The sequence below is a fragment of the Chlorocebus sabaeus genome, chromosome 23, assembly GCF_047675955.1.
Source record: "Chlorocebus sabaeus isolate Y175 chromosome 23, mChlSab1.0.hap1, whole genome shotgun sequence".
NCBI classification, from domain to species: domain Eukaryota; kingdom Metazoa; phylum Chordata; class Mammalia; order Primates; family Cercopithecidae; genus Chlorocebus; species Chlorocebus sabaeus.
Window position 1 is genome coordinate 61,446,113 of NC_132926.1, and position 17,594 is coordinate 61,463,706.

The following is a 17,594-nucleotide window of genomic DNA, read 5'->3' on the forward strand; positions in this document are numbered from 1 at the left end:
TGTCTGATATTTGGGCTTTAAAATTACAAAGTTATCTCAATTAATAATAGTCAGCCTACAGTGTTATCACTGTCATCAGAAGTAAACAGAAAATGGTTACTTCAAGGGCAGATCACTAAGCTTATTCATATTTGCATCTTTTACTTTCTTTAGCATAGTGACTTACACATATCAATAATTCAATATGTCTTTCATAATTCATGTTAATGTCACACAGGAAAATAAAATAAAGAAGAACGCTGTTCTGGAATCAGTTTTAAGAAGAGAATATGCTTAATTTACATTGAGTTCTGAAAACTTTTTGTCCATCTATTTACTAATATACTATGGCACACATCATAAGAAACAACCAAATGAGAGCGTTAACCTTTAGACACACAACATCCTACAATTTTTGCAAAGTAGTGAATTATAAATATACTATCTATTTTCACACTGACATCACATTCTAAGAGAAATAAACTGTTGATACGCCACTCATTTTCCCCTACATAAAAAACATCAAACCACAGCCATCAGAATTTCATTTTTTTCTTTTTGTAGAGCCAGGACTTTTAATTCTGAAAATTATGGAGCTGAACCTCAAACAATTGGCTAAAACTTCTAAAAAATAAATCAACCACTTGTTTTGTCTCTTTACCTGAGTCATTCCCACCCACCCAAGATTCTCTGAACATGCGCAGGAACCACATTTATGTGACATTTTGTTCCAGAAGAAATAATCCCAACTTTTTTTCCTTCTTTTGAAGGGGTTTGTGATATGGGGGGAGGGGGAATATTAACAACCACTGATGCTAGAAGGCAATTGATTTGACTGATATTTTTTAACCCAGTGTTTTTTTCTCATATAAACATACAGTTTGAAATCTTGAAATAAGATGTGATATTATAAAAGGGGTATATGCACACCAATATATCTGTTACCATTTGTGTGGTACTAGAGAAAGAACCTGTCAGAAATCATCAAATTTGCTTTTTCCAGACAAGGATGACATATGTTATCTGCAGCTGAAAATCTATTTATAGTGTCCTAAACATCATAACTGTTTCATTGAGCATAAGTATGTAATTTGCCAAATTTCAATTATTCTACAAGTAAACATTTATCTCAAACACCAATCTGAAGTACCATTTGCAAAGTAGAAAGAGAGAAAACAAAGATGATGAATATAAATTCAGTCCTAACAATGTTAATATTTCTTGCCTGAAAGTGGGGTCTGGGAGTTTAAATCCTTTGGAATCCTCGTGTCTTTCCTTTCTAAATAAATAAATAGCTTACCCCATATAAGCAAGACAACATTTGTCCTGAGCTGACAGACTACCTTGTGAGTCTACTTTGATTTGGATATTAGATATGTCTTTATTTTCTCATTTCAGTTAATGCTACTTTCTGGTTCTTGTTTAAAGATGAATTATTGCTCGCTTTGGGTTCCCAGTTCCTGTGGGAAACTTAATTCAGAGTAATTCTCCAAATGAACACTGACTTTTAACACAATAAAAACATTTCTATTCATAATATACTGGAAAAGAAAACAATTTTAGAATAAGGCCATTTCTTATACCCCTTATATGTGGGAGAGAGGAGGTGGTTTATAATCGACAGCACTAAAGTTAATACAAGAAATCAAATTATAATAAACATATGACATCATTAGCCAGTTCAATAATGTTGCTCCTAGTAAAGAATTCAACAAGATTCTCTAATTCTTCAGTCATAGCAGAAAACAAGAAAACTGTCAAACCCCAAACGTCTCAGAAAATGTAAGGATACTGTCTCTCTTCTAAGGTAATTTAACAGCAACAAAAGAGAATAATACATTCCAAATTATTTTTATTCATTTGAAACAATTATATACAATGCTAGATATCAACAAGCTTCCATACTAGTTGTTCTTTTATTTTCTCAGCCAGAATATTAAACAGCTATGTAATATTCTTATCAACATTTTTGTTGAATAAACTAAAGGTAATTAATCACAGCACCTCTTTATTCGCAATTTTTAAATTGCAAGGTCTAATTTACTCAGTATTAATTTTGTCTCAATACTGTTTTCTGCAACCCACAAAAACAATGACTGTTACCATGAAGTTAATAAACTACAGCAAGCCTTAATGAAATAACGAAATGGTTTATTAGCTTCACTCCCAATTTAAGAAACAGTGTCCACATATATACTGCTGCTGCAAGCAAAAATTTGTGAAAACTCCCTGGAAGACAGTTTGGCAACATGAATTGAGAATTATAAAGCTTTTAGATCCTTGACTTCTAAGAAAATGTTTAAAAACAATTAGGAAACATGATAGAGCTTGGTGGTCAATGCTGTTCTCTGACACCAAGCTATCTGGCAATGAAACCTCACTTCTCCACTTACAAGTCAAGTGAGTTGGGCAAATGACTTAATATCTCGGACCTCAGATTTCTTATCTGTAAAATCGGCAATATTAGTAACTTCCTCATCTATCTGTTTTGAGAATTAGATAATTTAATATAGATAAAGGCACTGAGAAGAGTACCTGGCAGAGAGTAAGACCTCTGTTAGCTATTCATATTGCCAAAACTCCTCTTTCTAGTGATATTTAATAACCGTGAAAAGCTGGAAATAAATAGACTATCCAACATTAAGAGAAGTATGAAGTAACTTACAGCAAATCTGTGTAATAGTTATGATGTATATTATTCAAGAAAGTAGAAAATGTCATTGTTTATAATCTATAACTTTGTTTAACTTCATCTATGTTAAAATATGCATACAAAAAGACTAAAAGGAAATATAACAAAATGCTTAGTATATCTATTTTTACGTGGTACTACAGATAATTTTTATTTTCTCTTTTATATTTCTTTAGATTTTTGCAAACTTTCTATAATATTCATGTACTGCTCCTAACATCAGAAAAAATAAATTTGATTTTTTTAATAGTGCCCTTTGTTGTTTGTTAATTTTGTATTTGCAGCTTGATGTCAGTTATGTATATTTCAATCAGAGTTGCATCAGCGACCCACTGGAATTTTATTACTCGAATTCTCAAAAATTGACCCTGAAATTTTTCATAAACTATTCTACAGAAGGAAAGTTCTATAGTTTGGGAAAATATGTTTTGCTCCAACTTGCATTTCTATCTCTTTTTCTATATTTAGATTTAAGTACCTGAGATCCTCAGAGAAGCAAGGGTGAAAATAACATAATTCAGGTAATAATGAAACCTATTAGACGGGCTTTATTATCTATGACTTCACTATTTCCTGAAACACATTGTCTATTACTTTAAGGCTGCTTGAATTTCTTATCAGCTAATCCTCTAAGTGTTGAATGTTTTAACTCATTGGAAATAGACAATGATGGATGATTACTGGCTATGTTTATGTTCTCAAAATTATTTTTGGTAACATGCTAGGCCATCATGCCTAAGTAAAGAAAAATTTTAGAGCCTTTTAGCATTTGGTAAATATACCACAATTTGGGGAGGTAGACTGTTGTATAAAGTAGTAAAAGTATGACTATTGCTACAGTTAAAAGAACTACTAAATTCTATTTATTCACAACTTTAGAACCTAGAAAATACTTCGGGGTGGACATGGTGGTTCATGCCTATAATTTAAGCACTTTGGGAGGCCTAAGCAGGAGGATGACTTCAAGACAGGTGTTAAAGACCAGCCTGGGGAACATAGCAAGATACCATCACTACCAAAAAAAAAAAATTAAAAATTAGCCAGGCATGGTGGCGCATGCCTGTAGTCCCAGCTACTCAGAAGGCTAAGGTGGTAAGACTCCTTCAGCCTAAGAGATGGAGGCTGCAGTGAGCCAAGATCTCTATCACTGCACTACAACCTAAGTGACAGGGCAAGACTCTGTCTCAAACAAAAAGAAAATACTTCCAAGATTATTCTCTATAATTTTTTCTTGTAATGAATTTTTTATGCATGGGCTCATTAACCAAAAAATACTCAGTAGGACTTTCCAGAACAACAAACTATATAATATCAAGTGGTTAAGACATTAAAAGAGGGAACATTTAAAAGTGAAAATATTTTTCAGATAATTGTTAATTCTGTTTTCATCAGTTCAAATCAGACTGTTTCCTATGGGTTTCAAATTTTTCAAAATTCAACTTAAATTTATTTCAGTTTATGCCACTATAAGACAAATTATGGGTGCTTTCCAGTCCATGGCAACGATGCTGACATACTTCTCATCAATGGAGATCCAGTCACTGAGTGATTCTAAGGCAACAACAAAACAACTTATTTTAACTTGTTCCTCCATTACAGTCATGTCTACTCAGAAAGGCTCTCAAGAAATTATATATATAAATGTTTTTTCAACTCATATAGTAGCTTTGTTGCTTCAAATCATAAAAATAAACACTACAAGAAAAGCTCAAGGTTATAACGAGTCTAAACTAGAAGAGAATCCCGCTAAAGCTGCAATTAATTTTGTTTCCAGATAAAAGGCTGATTATTAGAGATTCCAGTGTCACTGTGACCAGTATGATATGTGATCCTATATTAATACCTGCATTTAATGCAAAACAGTTTACCAGTGAGATCTTCAAAAAAGAACAGGCATATTGCTACTCGAAGGCATTAGATTATTTCAGAAATATTTTAAAAAGCAATTGCCTTGTTTCTACATTTCATAGTGAAAAAGTATCACTCACACCTACTCTACCAGTTATGGTTAATTTTATCCCTAAAACTCTAGAGTTTCACTACTATTTTCTTTTTATTTTTTTTTCAATGTGTAGAAAAATGCAACGTGGATTACTCATGTAGTCCAAACCTATTTCCTTTTACCTTCTGACTATCTCTTAAAACCTGATTTACATTAAGAAAAAGAAGAATTCAAAAACTTCCTTTTTAACTCTCCATTTCTCCAAAAGACTCACCTTTCATGGAAATCTTCAATGTTTAGTTACAACATTTGAACATGTTATGTTATCTCCTGTATATGGTATTGATCCATTCATGTTAATCATCACAATCTAAATCAACTGCAAATTTCTCAAAATTCATATATTTTAATCTTTTTAAGCTTCTTTCTTCATCAAAGACTTGCCATACTACTAAGTATGCAGCATGTATCATTTTATAAATCAACTTATACTCATTCTTATTCTCAATTCTCGATTTCCCCAAGCCTGCAGTGAGAGTGGCCACTAAAGGCCACAATGCCTTTTGATAGCGCTGAGGTTGAAAGACAGGATAAATATATCCCTACCTAACCTTTGGAGCTCACTGAGACCAGAAACGATGCTTTATTCATCTTGGTGGCAATTAAAAAGGTGGTATTAGTACTTTGAACATGGTAGGTGCTCAATAAGTATACTGAATTATATTTAAGGCTTTTCCAATAAATAAATTGCATAGAAAACTAAAGGACCCATATTATTTCTGAAAAGTCAAATTGTTTGAGATTTTACTAAATTCTGACAGTAGAATAAGACTGCTCTTGGACTTTCTAGAAAGCCTGTTCCTCTGCTTCTAATATATAATCCAATTATAACTGATTAAGTAATTATAACGAAATAATCATAAAACAGATACCCAAAATAACAACTCATCTTGCTGAGCAGACTGGAGTTTTGTCACTATTTATTAAAGTGTTTCAAGCAATTACTATTATGCTTGAATCTATTCTACTACCTGAGTTTTCAGCTGACTTAAGCCCAGAGAACTTCTATGAAGAAAAGCAATTTCAAAATAACCTCAAACCAAAGTTTAATATTGTTGGTGCAGAAATTATGCAAAAACAAAGAACAGAATTAAAGAAGATTGCATTTTAACTAGATATTTTTTGAAAGCAGAAAGAAAAAACAAATACTATGTGATGACTGACATAGTGATACAGTCATAACTACTTTTTTATTTTTAATTTCTGTCCCAAGTTAAGAAGAACTCACCGATAATTTATATTAAAATATATTATGGTCTAAAGGCACAGCATTGCCAATAAAGGAGTTAGAATTCTAAATATAGCAGTGTATATTTAACACATACTCATTTTAAACTGCCAGAATATTGAATATGACAACTGATGAATAGCAACATTCATTTACAGAAACCAACAAGCTTTGTAATATACGAAGTTTTGTTATTTCTTTATCCAAAACTATACCAAAGACATGTTCACTCACATATGCAGGATTATCCTAAAAAGATACATGCTGGACAACTGCAAGATGTCATAGGTTAAACATGCCCTAAAAATACTTTGTTCTCAAAATACTTTCCTTCGTATTATATGAATAGCCAATGTTTTGGGATTTGGCCATAGTAGGTACACTTTCTGGTGCAAATCTAGGATGATGATACCCCACAAAAGTAATTAACAATCACATCATATTATTTATCAGTCATAAATTTCAGTTTCATGGTGAGATTTTTACTCAAACAGATCCTTAAGGCAAACAAATATTCCAAAATGTTGAGTCAAAATTGTGTCTCTAGATCTGTTATATATTTTCATCTACTGGGTTGTACATTATCTCTGCTTTCTATTCCTCTTATAAACAACCTTTTTTTTTTTTTTTTAACCTTAAAAAATCTTCAGTAATGAAGACACAGAAAGTGGTATCAACAGATTTCCTGATTTACATTTTTGTGATTCTACCCAATAACCACAGGGAGGTTGAAGATTTCACTACAGATCTACTTGATCTCTAAATGTCCATAAATAATGATGCAAAGTAAAACCAGGACCATGTGTAGTTTCTTGTCATTTATTCTGTGCAAAAAAAGTGAGTGGACTGGCATTATAACATAAGGAAGTATGGCTCACAGATGCAGAATTCTGCTTAACTACCTTTCTTTTAGTCTCAGCCTCATGATAACAGTAAATACGTTTCTGTGCTGCTGTAGGTTTTCTACATTCCCCATAGAAACCTTACCAATTATTAAGCACAATTCTGCCGAAAGGAATATGCCCAATTTCATTTTTTAAAACGCCATAATGTGTCAGATGAAAACACAGTCTGCCAAAGATGTCATATAAAAGAATAACAAAGAAAGGGACAGCATTTTTAGAATTGAATTTCAATGCATAACCCCACCATCTGTCAACCAGTTGTGAAGCAATAATCCTAGAGAAACCCTGAAAACACGAACAAGTTTTATCCCTGAATCTATATTAACAGCCACTCTCAGGACCTCAGTAGTAATTATGTTCTGTCTGTGGAGTAACCTACAGGAACGACATTTGCCATTGGCAAACTTAACCCTGGTGACGAATGGCCCATTTTAACAGACTTATATTAGGTAACAAATGCGGAGTTCAGTTCATAGAGGTAACGGGGGGAGGGAAGGAAGACGAGGGGGCTCTTGAAATTTGGTTTGGAAATTGAATACAGGAGGTTAATCTCTAGAGGCCAGTCATCCAAACAACCCTCAGTCTCCTCCCCCTTGGCTTCAGAAACAGGATTACAATTTTGGACCTAGACTGCGCCCCACCCCTTCTTTTCCCGCTGCAGCCACCACCACCTTCGAAGTTCCAGTCTTAGCTCTCACGCAAGCGGAGCTGCGGACTCCCTCACCGAGAACCGCACCAGGAGCCCATTCAGTAGTGAGCGGCGCGCTGGGACTCTGCCACCAGCTCCGCGACGCCGCCGGCAGCCAGCCCGGTTCGGGAGACCCCACCCCTCCCAGCCCGGCCCCCGCCCGGAGCCGCCGCCTGAGTTACGCAGCCTCAACCCTGACACCTTCCCTGCTTCTTTCCATCTGGATCACCTGGGGCTAGGGGCGGGCGGGAGTAGGGCTGAACGTAAGTGAGATAGAGGAAAAGGGGGGAAGAACCGAAGCAGTCCCAGTTGCAGAGAGCCACGACACCAGTGGCAAGACCCCGGCCACACACACACTCTCCTGCGCGTCCTGCTCCTCGGGTTCAGTGCCAAGTGGCGACAGGGTGGAAGGAAGGAAGGAGAGGTAGGGTGTCAGGAAGGCCCAGAGTTACTGGGAACGACATTCGGAGGAGAGCAGGGGATGCTTCAGAAACTGAGAAAGTGAGAAAGTCCCAGATCCCCTCCTTAGCCCCAAGGCTGCCAGCAGCCCGGGTCGCCTTCCCTGCAGCAAGGCTCAGGAGACAGGGAGGGGAGTCTGAGCCAAGCTTCCCCCAGGCTGCCCTCCCTGATCTGGCCCAGGGCCCAGAACCCGGCCCCTCTTCAGCCCCGACTTGGGGAGGCTGCCAGATAGGCAGCGGACTTGCCAAAGGACTCTGGGGAAGCAAGAGGGCAGGAGAGGAGCATCTTGCACGCTCTGGCCGGGCTGCTCACGACTTCCTCTGCCGACACACCCCCAGCTAACCCCCTCCCCCGTCGTCACACACACAGATTCAGAGACACGCGTGCGTTCACCCCTCCCACCAGCCCAGGTCCATCGATTAAAACACTAGTTGATTTCTTCCTGATTAAAAAAAAAAAAAAATTAAAAAGTGCAACAACAACTCCTCTCAGGAGTACCCGGAGCAAAGAAAGTCCGTCTGCAGGCGCCTTTTCTGTAGTTTCCCAGGAGTTTGGCAATCTGGCGGTCCCTGCCGAAAATGGGAAGGGGACCCCGCAGGGGTCGAAGGGCGCCTAACTCCGTCCCCACCCCCGCGCCTCTCACCTCCTTAAGTTCCTTGGCCACGTCCTTCAGGTCGCCCAGGACTAATTCCAGATCTTCCACGATGATCTTGATCTGTTCCTTCACCTTGGTTTTGGAGGCTGCCGGCGGTCCCTCGGCTGGACAGGACGAGGAGGGTTTCCCCTTAGACTTGGCTGACATTCTTTGGGGGCAAGCGAGGCAGGTCAGGACAGGCGAGCGAGCGGAGGCTGCTGCGTGCCCCCGTCCCTGGCGCTGCTACAGCCGCTGCCGCCCCGGTCCCCCCACATCTTGGGCGCTCCCTGGGCAGCGGCGTGTGGCTGCGCTCCGCGCTCGACCGGGCGGCCGCACAGTGGTGCTGCCATCAACTCCCGAGACGCGGCGCTCGGCTCGGGGCTGCAGACGGGCGAGCAGCGCGCCTGCGCCTCCTCCTGCCGCCGCCCGCCGCTCTCGCGCACACGCGCTCGCTCCCCGCCCGCGGAGAGGGGCGACGGACCGCGGCGCCCGGGCTGACGCTAGCAGTCCCCTCGACGTTGCCCTTCGAGATCTCTCCCAGACCACGCTGGCATCAAGGTGGGGGAGAAAAGTCTGTGTCCTGCCTGCCACCTCCTCTGGGTTCTGAAATGTTCCCATCATCTCAGCCTGCTGTATGTCATCTCACAACTAGCCTGGATTCTTTCTGCTTCACTAGCTAGCAGGGACCTGGATCAATTCAGAAAGAACCACAGTGGGATTAGGAGTTGGAGACAGTCTGTAAAGTGGCCCTACAGATTTATCCAAACCCAAATGATGTCCAGAGGTCTCTAATCAATCTCTTGGTGACCTGCGAGTCAAACAAACTTTTTAACTTCTGCAGGAAAAAAAAAGGGGGGGGGGGGGTACATAATAATAGCTAATGGTCATCTATTGAAATCATGAAATTTAACCAGTGTTCTTGAAAGAGGTACCCTAATCCTGCTAATTCCACAAAGCTAATATCGTATGTATTAATTTGAAGTCCCCACACCCCAAATCCCCGCTGACTGTCTTGAGTCGTCTTGGCTGTATGTCTTATCTGGCCCAACTCTTTTTTTTTTTTTTTTTTTTTTTAACTGTCCTTCCTCTTTTTATGACCTATGCTGATTTACATTTTGAGTGGAGTGGGGGAGGCATCCTATTTGGACCTCGTGAAGGAGCTGAGTAAGATTTTGCCTCCAACTTCTCTTTCATCATTTTTTAAACCTCCATTTCAACTCTTTTGCTACTACACAAATAGGAAACAACTTTCTGACTTTTCTGTCAAGAAGACCCAAGAAGGGAAGTTAATAGGAAGCCTTCGGTTCACTGTCAGTAGGTGTCTACAATTCTCATTAGCTAGAGTTTTAATTTCCTTAGTTGCAAACTCATGGGCTATTAGCTACTGACCCAGCAGGCTGACTCTATTTTCCTCACTGCACACTCCTCCAGATCATTCTTTTAATAGGCTTCCGCTTTTCGTCATGCGTTAGCACAGCTCTCTGTTTCTTGCTTCTCACACTCTGGGTAGCTCCTCTGTGCTTCTACATATGAAGAAAATCTTGGCAGCTCTCCTCTTCCCAGTTCTGCAGGCTCTTAATCAATCACTCTCTTTATCCTGGACAATTCATCTTTACAAAACCTTTGGAAGTCATATGTGTAATATAGAGGAAGAAAGAGAACAGAAGAAAAAAATGAAATTTGAAAGTGGTGTCAAAAGAAAACCATTGAAAATTGCATTGAAAAATCAGGGGAAGAAATGAGGAAAGGTGAAAAGCAGATGCTGCTGGAAATACTTAAGACGAGATTATAAGAACAATTCTGCAGCATGCAAACTGGAGAAAAGAAAAAGAGAAGAAATGATTATAAGTGTTAAGTAATATGCTTGAGTTCTCTGAGGTAGGGATAATTAGATTTTTTTAAACATCCTTTATATCCTCAAATTCTTCATTTTATAAAAATATAACATTAAAATAATTATATCAGGTTTACAAACTCTCCAAAATTGTCAAAAATAGCCAGAGCTAATGGTAGGGAAAAAGAGAAAGTACTATTCTTCTAGATTAGAATTATTTTTTGACTCTTAGTAGGCAAGTGGGTAAGAAAGCCCCCAAACTCAAAGTTAAGTCAAACTTTAGACAAGGATATTGGAGAGGAGGAAAGGAAATTGTATTTTCCTTCACAGTGACAAAATAATCCTCCCACGATATAAGAAGATATCCATGCTACTCTGAATCTCATTCACTGAAGATTAAAACAAAACAAAACAAAACGAAAACACAGGCCAGGCACCGTGGCTCATCCCTGTAATCCCAGCATTTTGGGAGGCCAATCTGGGTGGATCACGAGGTCCGGAGTTCAAGACCAGACTGGCCAAGATGGCAAAACCCCATCTCTATTAAAAATACGAAAATTAGCCGGGCATGGTGGTGGGTGCCTGTAATCCTAGCTACTCAGGAGGCTGAGGGAGAGAATTGCTTGAACCCGGGAGGTGGAGCTTGCAGTGAGCTGAGATCGCACCATTGCACTCCAGTCTGGGCGACAGAGCGAGACACTGTCTCAAAAAAAAAAAAAAAAAAAAAAAAAAGAGAGAGAAAGAAAGAAAGAAAACTGTTATCTTCTGATACTCTAATATCCACTGCTACTACTGAAACAAATAATTCTGGCTTAAAATCAAATCAAAATTATTGTTTAGAAATACACCACCCACACCCATATCACAATTCACTCTGAGATAATGACTATCATCTATCTATCTGTATCTTTATACAATATGGAGTTAACTGAATAGGGAAAAGTTAAAATTGGCTTCCAGGCCCAAACTGAGAAAGCTGGTAGGATTGCAGCAGTGGTGTCTGTCCTATCTTCTAGTCATTAAGGATCACTTAAAGCAAATCTCCATACAATATGTCTAAAGAAGAAACTTTTATAAAGAGAGTTAAAAATATTGAGGAGGAGAAGACAGAATAAAAAGGGCCCATGAATATAAATCAAGTGTATTTACTTCCTATTTTGTATTACCCTATGGAAAAATCTTTCATTCCTTTGGGTAATCCTAGACTCTCTCAGAGATCAGTATATAGGATGTTTTAGACTCCAGTTATAAAGACTAAACAGCAAAAGTGACATCTAATAAAATTTCTGGTAAATCTTTCTATAAGTTCGTTAATGTACTAGTGCTAGCTGCAAATGTACACACCCAAACCACATTACTTATTAACTTAGAAAGGATTTCTAAATAAAGGAGGGTCATTTACAGAAGTGATTGTAAACCCAGGATTTTATTCTCCCTGTCTCTCTATTAATCATTTTCTGAGTTTTGTAACAGGAAGAATTGGATAATTACAAGAGATCATCTAGTTTTTGTTTCTTCAGTTACAAGCCTTTATCAGTATTCTCAAGTGTGTGCATATGTGTGTGCACATGTGTGTGTTTAATCCACTGCAGCTGATCCCTAGTAATTAACCCATAGGAAATAAACTCTGTGACACTGACATAATTTTAAATTCACAAAAAGCATAAGAATATTACCAAAATATTTTGTCCCACAGTTCAGCATGGCTGGGGATGCCTCAGGAATCTTACAATCATGGGGGAAGGTGAAGGGGAAGAAAGGCACCTTCTTCACAAGGTGGCAGGAAGGAGAAGTGTGAAGTGAAGGGGGAAAAGCCCCTTATAAAACCATTAGATCTCATGAGAACTCACTATCATGAGAACAGCATGGGGGAAACTGCCCCCATGATTCAATTACCTCCACCTGGTCTCTTCTTTGATGCGTGGTGATTATGGAGATTACAAATCAAGATGAGATTTGGGTGGGGACACTAAGCCTAACCCTATCAGTGATATAGCTGTGAAAAATTAGAAAAGTTTTCCATACATATATTTACTATTAAATATATTTTATATGTCCAGGCAGTGGTTGAGAAACTCTAGTACCCATCAGACCTTCTTAAAAAAAAAAAAAAAAAAAAAAAAAAAAAAAAAAAAGATTGCTATACTCCCTGCCCCAGGGTTTGTAGTTCAGTATGTGTAGGGTGAGGTCTAAAATGTGTATTTTAACAAATTTCTAGGATGCTGGTAGGGGACCATACTTTGACAACCACCAATTTGAGAGATTAAAATAAAGACTTTAAGTTTCTTTTTACCTGGAGTAAGCCTTAAAAATCATCTAGTTAAATTTCTGCTTGTTATAAGCTTTAAAAAACATCTAGATAAATCTTAAATAAGTATAAATCTAAAGAGCATCTACTTAAATGTTAAGACTTTAGTAGGCTAAATGGCATATCCAATATATCACATCTAGGGAACAATGAATTGAGAGCTAGAATTCCTTGTTCACTAATACATTTTGTTGAATTGTCTCTATTGTTCTGGACGATGTCTCCTTTTAATGTATCAACTGCTTTTGGCATGATGACTATCTACTGTTGATGTATATAGGTTTAAAAAAAAATGAGACCTGGGAGTTTCAATGTAAGTACTCAACACAATATCCTGAGAAATTAGAACTCTGTCTATTGCAAAAAGGCTGATCAATAAATACTTAAATTTTGTTAAATACTTAACAAAATGAATGAATGAGTAAACCGTTGCCTCTGTGTGTTTTGAAATTAATTCAACAAATATTTGTAAATGCTTGAGCAAGAATCTATGCTAAGAGTAGATGTGCCACTAGATTTAATTAGACATAATCCCAGCAGGAACAATTAGATAATTCTCTACATGACTCTAATACAAAGTGGGATTACTCGGAGTATCTCTTCCTGCCCTCATTCTTAACTATAGTGAGTTCATTTTATTTGACCTCTGCTATGGTCTGATTATTCCTCCAAAATTAATTTGAAATCCTATCTCCCAAGGTAATTGTATTAGAAGATGCGGCCTTTGGGATTTATTAATTCATGAGGACAAAGCCCACATGAAGGGGATTAGTGTCCTTATAAAGGAGGTGCCAGAGAGCTTCCTCCCTATTTCCATCATATGAGGCTACAGTGAGACCTGTCTCTAAGAGGAGGCAGAACCTCACCAGACACAAAATCTGTTAGTGCCTTGACCTTGGGCTTCACAGGCCCCAGAAATGTGAGACATGAATTTGTATTGTTTATAAGCCATCCAGACTGTGGTACTTTATTATAGCAGCCCAAATGAATTAAGAGAGCATCCAATGGATGTTAATTGGAAGACTTTTTAACCATGTGACAAAATCTGAATTTTGCTCAACTCAACAGAAAAAATTGTCTCATAGTTGAACCATAGAAAAGTGAGGATAAAAATATCCTCAGGTAGAATTGGAGCCAGAAATTCTAGAATCATTGGGACTATTTCTTTGTGACTCTATTTCCCACTCCCCTTTTATGGATTGGCTTTTTGCCTGTATACCATTTTCTCCACAAAGTTGAACCTTGATCACTGGTAAATTCAGGCTCACATTTTCACAACTTTACAACTAGAAAAGGATGGTCATCACAGCAAGCTTCCAGGAGAAAATTTTTATACATCCAGCTTAGATGATGGACACACACTACAGTCAATCACTGTGATTTGGATAGGGTTGTAGGGTACAAAACTACTATTACACTTGTGCCATTCTTATAGAAAAGTCATAGTTGTGTATATTTATTACTGCAATTTTCCAGCAGATGTCTGTAAAATGAGTTATTCTCTCAAAATATGTATATTATGATAATTTTCTGATAGTTGGAATTAAAGTATTTTTAGAAAGTGATTCTATTTTTAAAATTAATGCAAAGAAAGACAGCATATGAATTAGCAGTCATCTTTCATGGGTCAGTAACTGGTAGTGAAGAAGTATAATGATTCAGCCAACTTGGATAAAATTGCCTACCCTGTGGCCTATTTCTTCCCCCAAAAAAGTAGACATACCACTGAAAAAATTAAAACTATATATATCCACCATATAGTATTTATATTGGATTATTATGGGCAGCAAGCCACCCAGGTGCCAAAGAAAGAGACCGAGAGCACAAGCTGTTCCAGTATAATAAAGAAAATATATAGAATAAGAATAGTTGTACTAGAAATAGAATATAAATATGATTATATATTAATATTATTAATCATTAGTTTCTAGCATTACTTTTTATTCCAATATAATAATCTCTGTTCTACAATTATAACCTAGGAAAAACCAGGCCATACAGAGATAGGAGCTGAAGGGACGCAGTGAGAAGTGACCAGAAGGCATGAGTGTGAGACCTCTGTCACGCCCGGACAGGGCCACTAGAGGGCTCCTTGGTCTAGTGGTAACACCAGGGCCTGGGAAGGTGCCTGTTGCCTAGCGGACCTTGGTCAAGCGGTAGCGCCAGTGCCTGGAAAGGCACTCTTTACTTAGCAGACCGGGGAAGGGAGTCTCCCTTTTCCCGGAGGAGTTACAGAAGACTCTGCTCCACCACCTCTTGGGGAAGGCCTGACATCAGTCAAGGCTGCCTGCAGCCATCTGGAGGCCTAAATGTCTCCCTGTGATGCTGTGCTTCAGTGGTCACTCTCCTGTTTCACTTTCATGTTCCGCTATGTACATCTGGCTCCGCCTTCTAGATAGCAGTGGCAGAATTAGTGATAGTATTAAAGTCTTTGATCTTTCTGAGAAGAGCATAGAAGAAATAATGACGTAAGCTGTCCTCTCTCCACCTCGACTACCTAAAAGGGAAAGGCCCCCTGTCCAGGGGACACGTGACTCACGTGACCTTATCAATCACTGGAGATGACTCACACTCCTTACCCTGCCCCTTTTGCCTTGTATACAATAAATAGCAGTGTGGTCAGACATTCGGAGCCACTATCAGTCTCTGCGTCTTGGTGGTAATGTTCCCCCAGGCCCAGCTGTCTTTTCTTCTATCTCTTTGTCTTGTGTCTTTATTTCTACAATCTCTGGTCTCCACACATGAAGAGAAAAACCCACAGGCCCTGTAGGGCTGGACCCTACAGATTATTTACTTTTATCTCATAGATGGAAGTTTTTTAGTTGTTTTTGCTTCCCCAGGTTAGCGTCTATCAAGACCTAGATTTGGCATTCAGTTTACCCATGCCAAAAGCCACCAACCCCCTCATCCTTTCCAATTTCAGGCTCAGGTCCCATCTATAAAGATCTCACCTCAAGCATCCCAGTGCTCTGCTGAACTGCCCACCAAATGAGCAAGCAATTCTCAAACGATTACTCCATTTCACTCAAGTTTTTAGGAATTACCACTTGTCCTGAAACCCTGAGGCGAGTGCCTAACAGGGTAGTCCCAAACTCGTTCTACCTCGCAGCTTCAAATTGCTGGATTAGGTGGTAAGAGAACCTAGGACTTTACATACTCCAGGACACAGCTGTGGCCAAGGAGGTGTTCCTAAAATTTGACCAGTTGCCACTCTACACAGCTTAACAGCCCCTTTCCTTGGAAGGGGATTCAGCTAGAACAGAGGACACCTTAATCATTTAGCAGAACTCAATACACTCGGCATGCATCAAGGTAATTGAAAGCCCTATTCAATCATTCAGATACCCAGATAATTTTGAAGGTACTTGGAGATTTCTGTCCTTATTAAGTTTCAAGGTACTTTCCCCGCTCCAAGGAAATGAGTAACTGTGATCAAGGATAAAATTACAGAGGATAAATAAGTTGTCAAAAGCTATACTCCCTGACCTTCAGATATAAAACCATATTCTGTTAGCTGTTAGGTGGTCACCAATACTGTGTGTGACCACATATAGTATGCAGTTTTAGTTCTTCATCCAGGAACTAGAATGGAATGACTGACACAGATCTGCAGCCTGGCAAGTAGTTAAGGGCATTCTGTGTAAGGCTAAAGTGTAAGGCCTTAGACAGCATGCCAATCTGAACTGGTGGACCTTGATAAAATCATTTTGATCTACAATGATGCCACTAATCTATTTAATTGGCATGCTACTTCCACTTTCTACCCCCCTCTCTTACCACAAGTCCATGAGCTATGATTTATGCCTCAAGCCTGTCTTCAACTGTATAAAATGATATTATTATAAATTTGATGTTTGTGTCTCCTCACCAAAACTCCTATGTTGAAGCCCTAACCTCCGATGTGATGATAGTTGGAGATAAGGTCATTGGGAAGTAACGAAGGTTGTATGAAGTCGTGACGGTGGGACCTTTAAGCTAGGACTAGTAACCTTATATCAAGAATAAGACCTCTTCCTTTTTTCAACAGTAAAGCAGCAGGTTATAATGGAAACTCTATGGATTGGACACTTTACATTTGAGACTAATGTTCTGCCACCAGCTTTGTCATCTTAGACACTAACACTCCAATAGCATTTGCTTCTTTATCTGCATATGTGGATATAATACTTATTTATCAAAAATGGGTGGAGAATCAGAAGAGATAATTATGTGAGAATGTTTTATTATCTGTGAATTACTGAACAAATGTTAGCCATGGTTATTCTTTTTGGTGTTTACTTTGATTGATCTTCTGTGTGCATTAAGGAACTTGCTAACTTCACTGTTCTAGGATTTGGCTGCTTTCCAGAATTACTTGACTAAGCAAACCCCTCTATAACAGCATTTTTCAAAGTATATTCCAGCAGTTTCAACTGACATAAAATTTTGGAAATTCTGCCATCTCTATACCCCACTTTATGTAATGATGAGGTTAAATATAAGGATATTAAAGTCTGAAAAATCTTACCTGTTTAAATTTAATCTCCAAATTTATTTTATTTTACAATGGAATCTCCCTTTTCTTTTGTCTCTCCCTTTCACCCTCCTTCCTTCTACCCTCCCCTCCTTTAACCTAACACCTATAAATAGCCTGTTTAAAGAATTTCCATGAAATACATTTTGGTAAACATGGTAATAAAAGTTTATATTAATTACTTTGATCATATTTTTGCCTTCCCAAATGATTGTCTGTAAGCCTTGATTATTCTGTATAGAAAGGCTTTATTGGGAATCATGTGTGTGTATGTGTGTGTGTGTGTCAATAGTATTTGTATTGCTATTGAATATTGTTATATTTTCATATAACAATTTACTTCTGCTATTTT

At 38.4% G+C, this 17,594-nt stretch overlaps 1 protein-coding gene across 3 annotated transcripts in view; it reads right to left on the reverse strand.

Moving 5' to 3' along the window:
- PRR16 (proline rich 16) overlaps positions 1-8,998 on the reverse strand; it is a 221,632-nt gene extending 212,634 nt beyond the window's left edge. For 2 of the 3 annotated variants that reach the window (XM_008014229.3, XM_008014231.3), the window contains exon 1: positions 8,597-8,998. In XM_008014229.3, coding sequence (XP_008012420.1) covers positions 8,597-8,755 — 159 coding nt within the window. In that variant the 5' untranslated portion in view covers positions 8,756-8,998. The remainder of the gene's footprint in view (positions 1-8,596) is intronic. The other variant, XM_038008673.2, reaches the window with a different exon arrangement.
- Between the last annotated feature and the right edge of the window lie 8,596 nt (positions 8,999-17,594).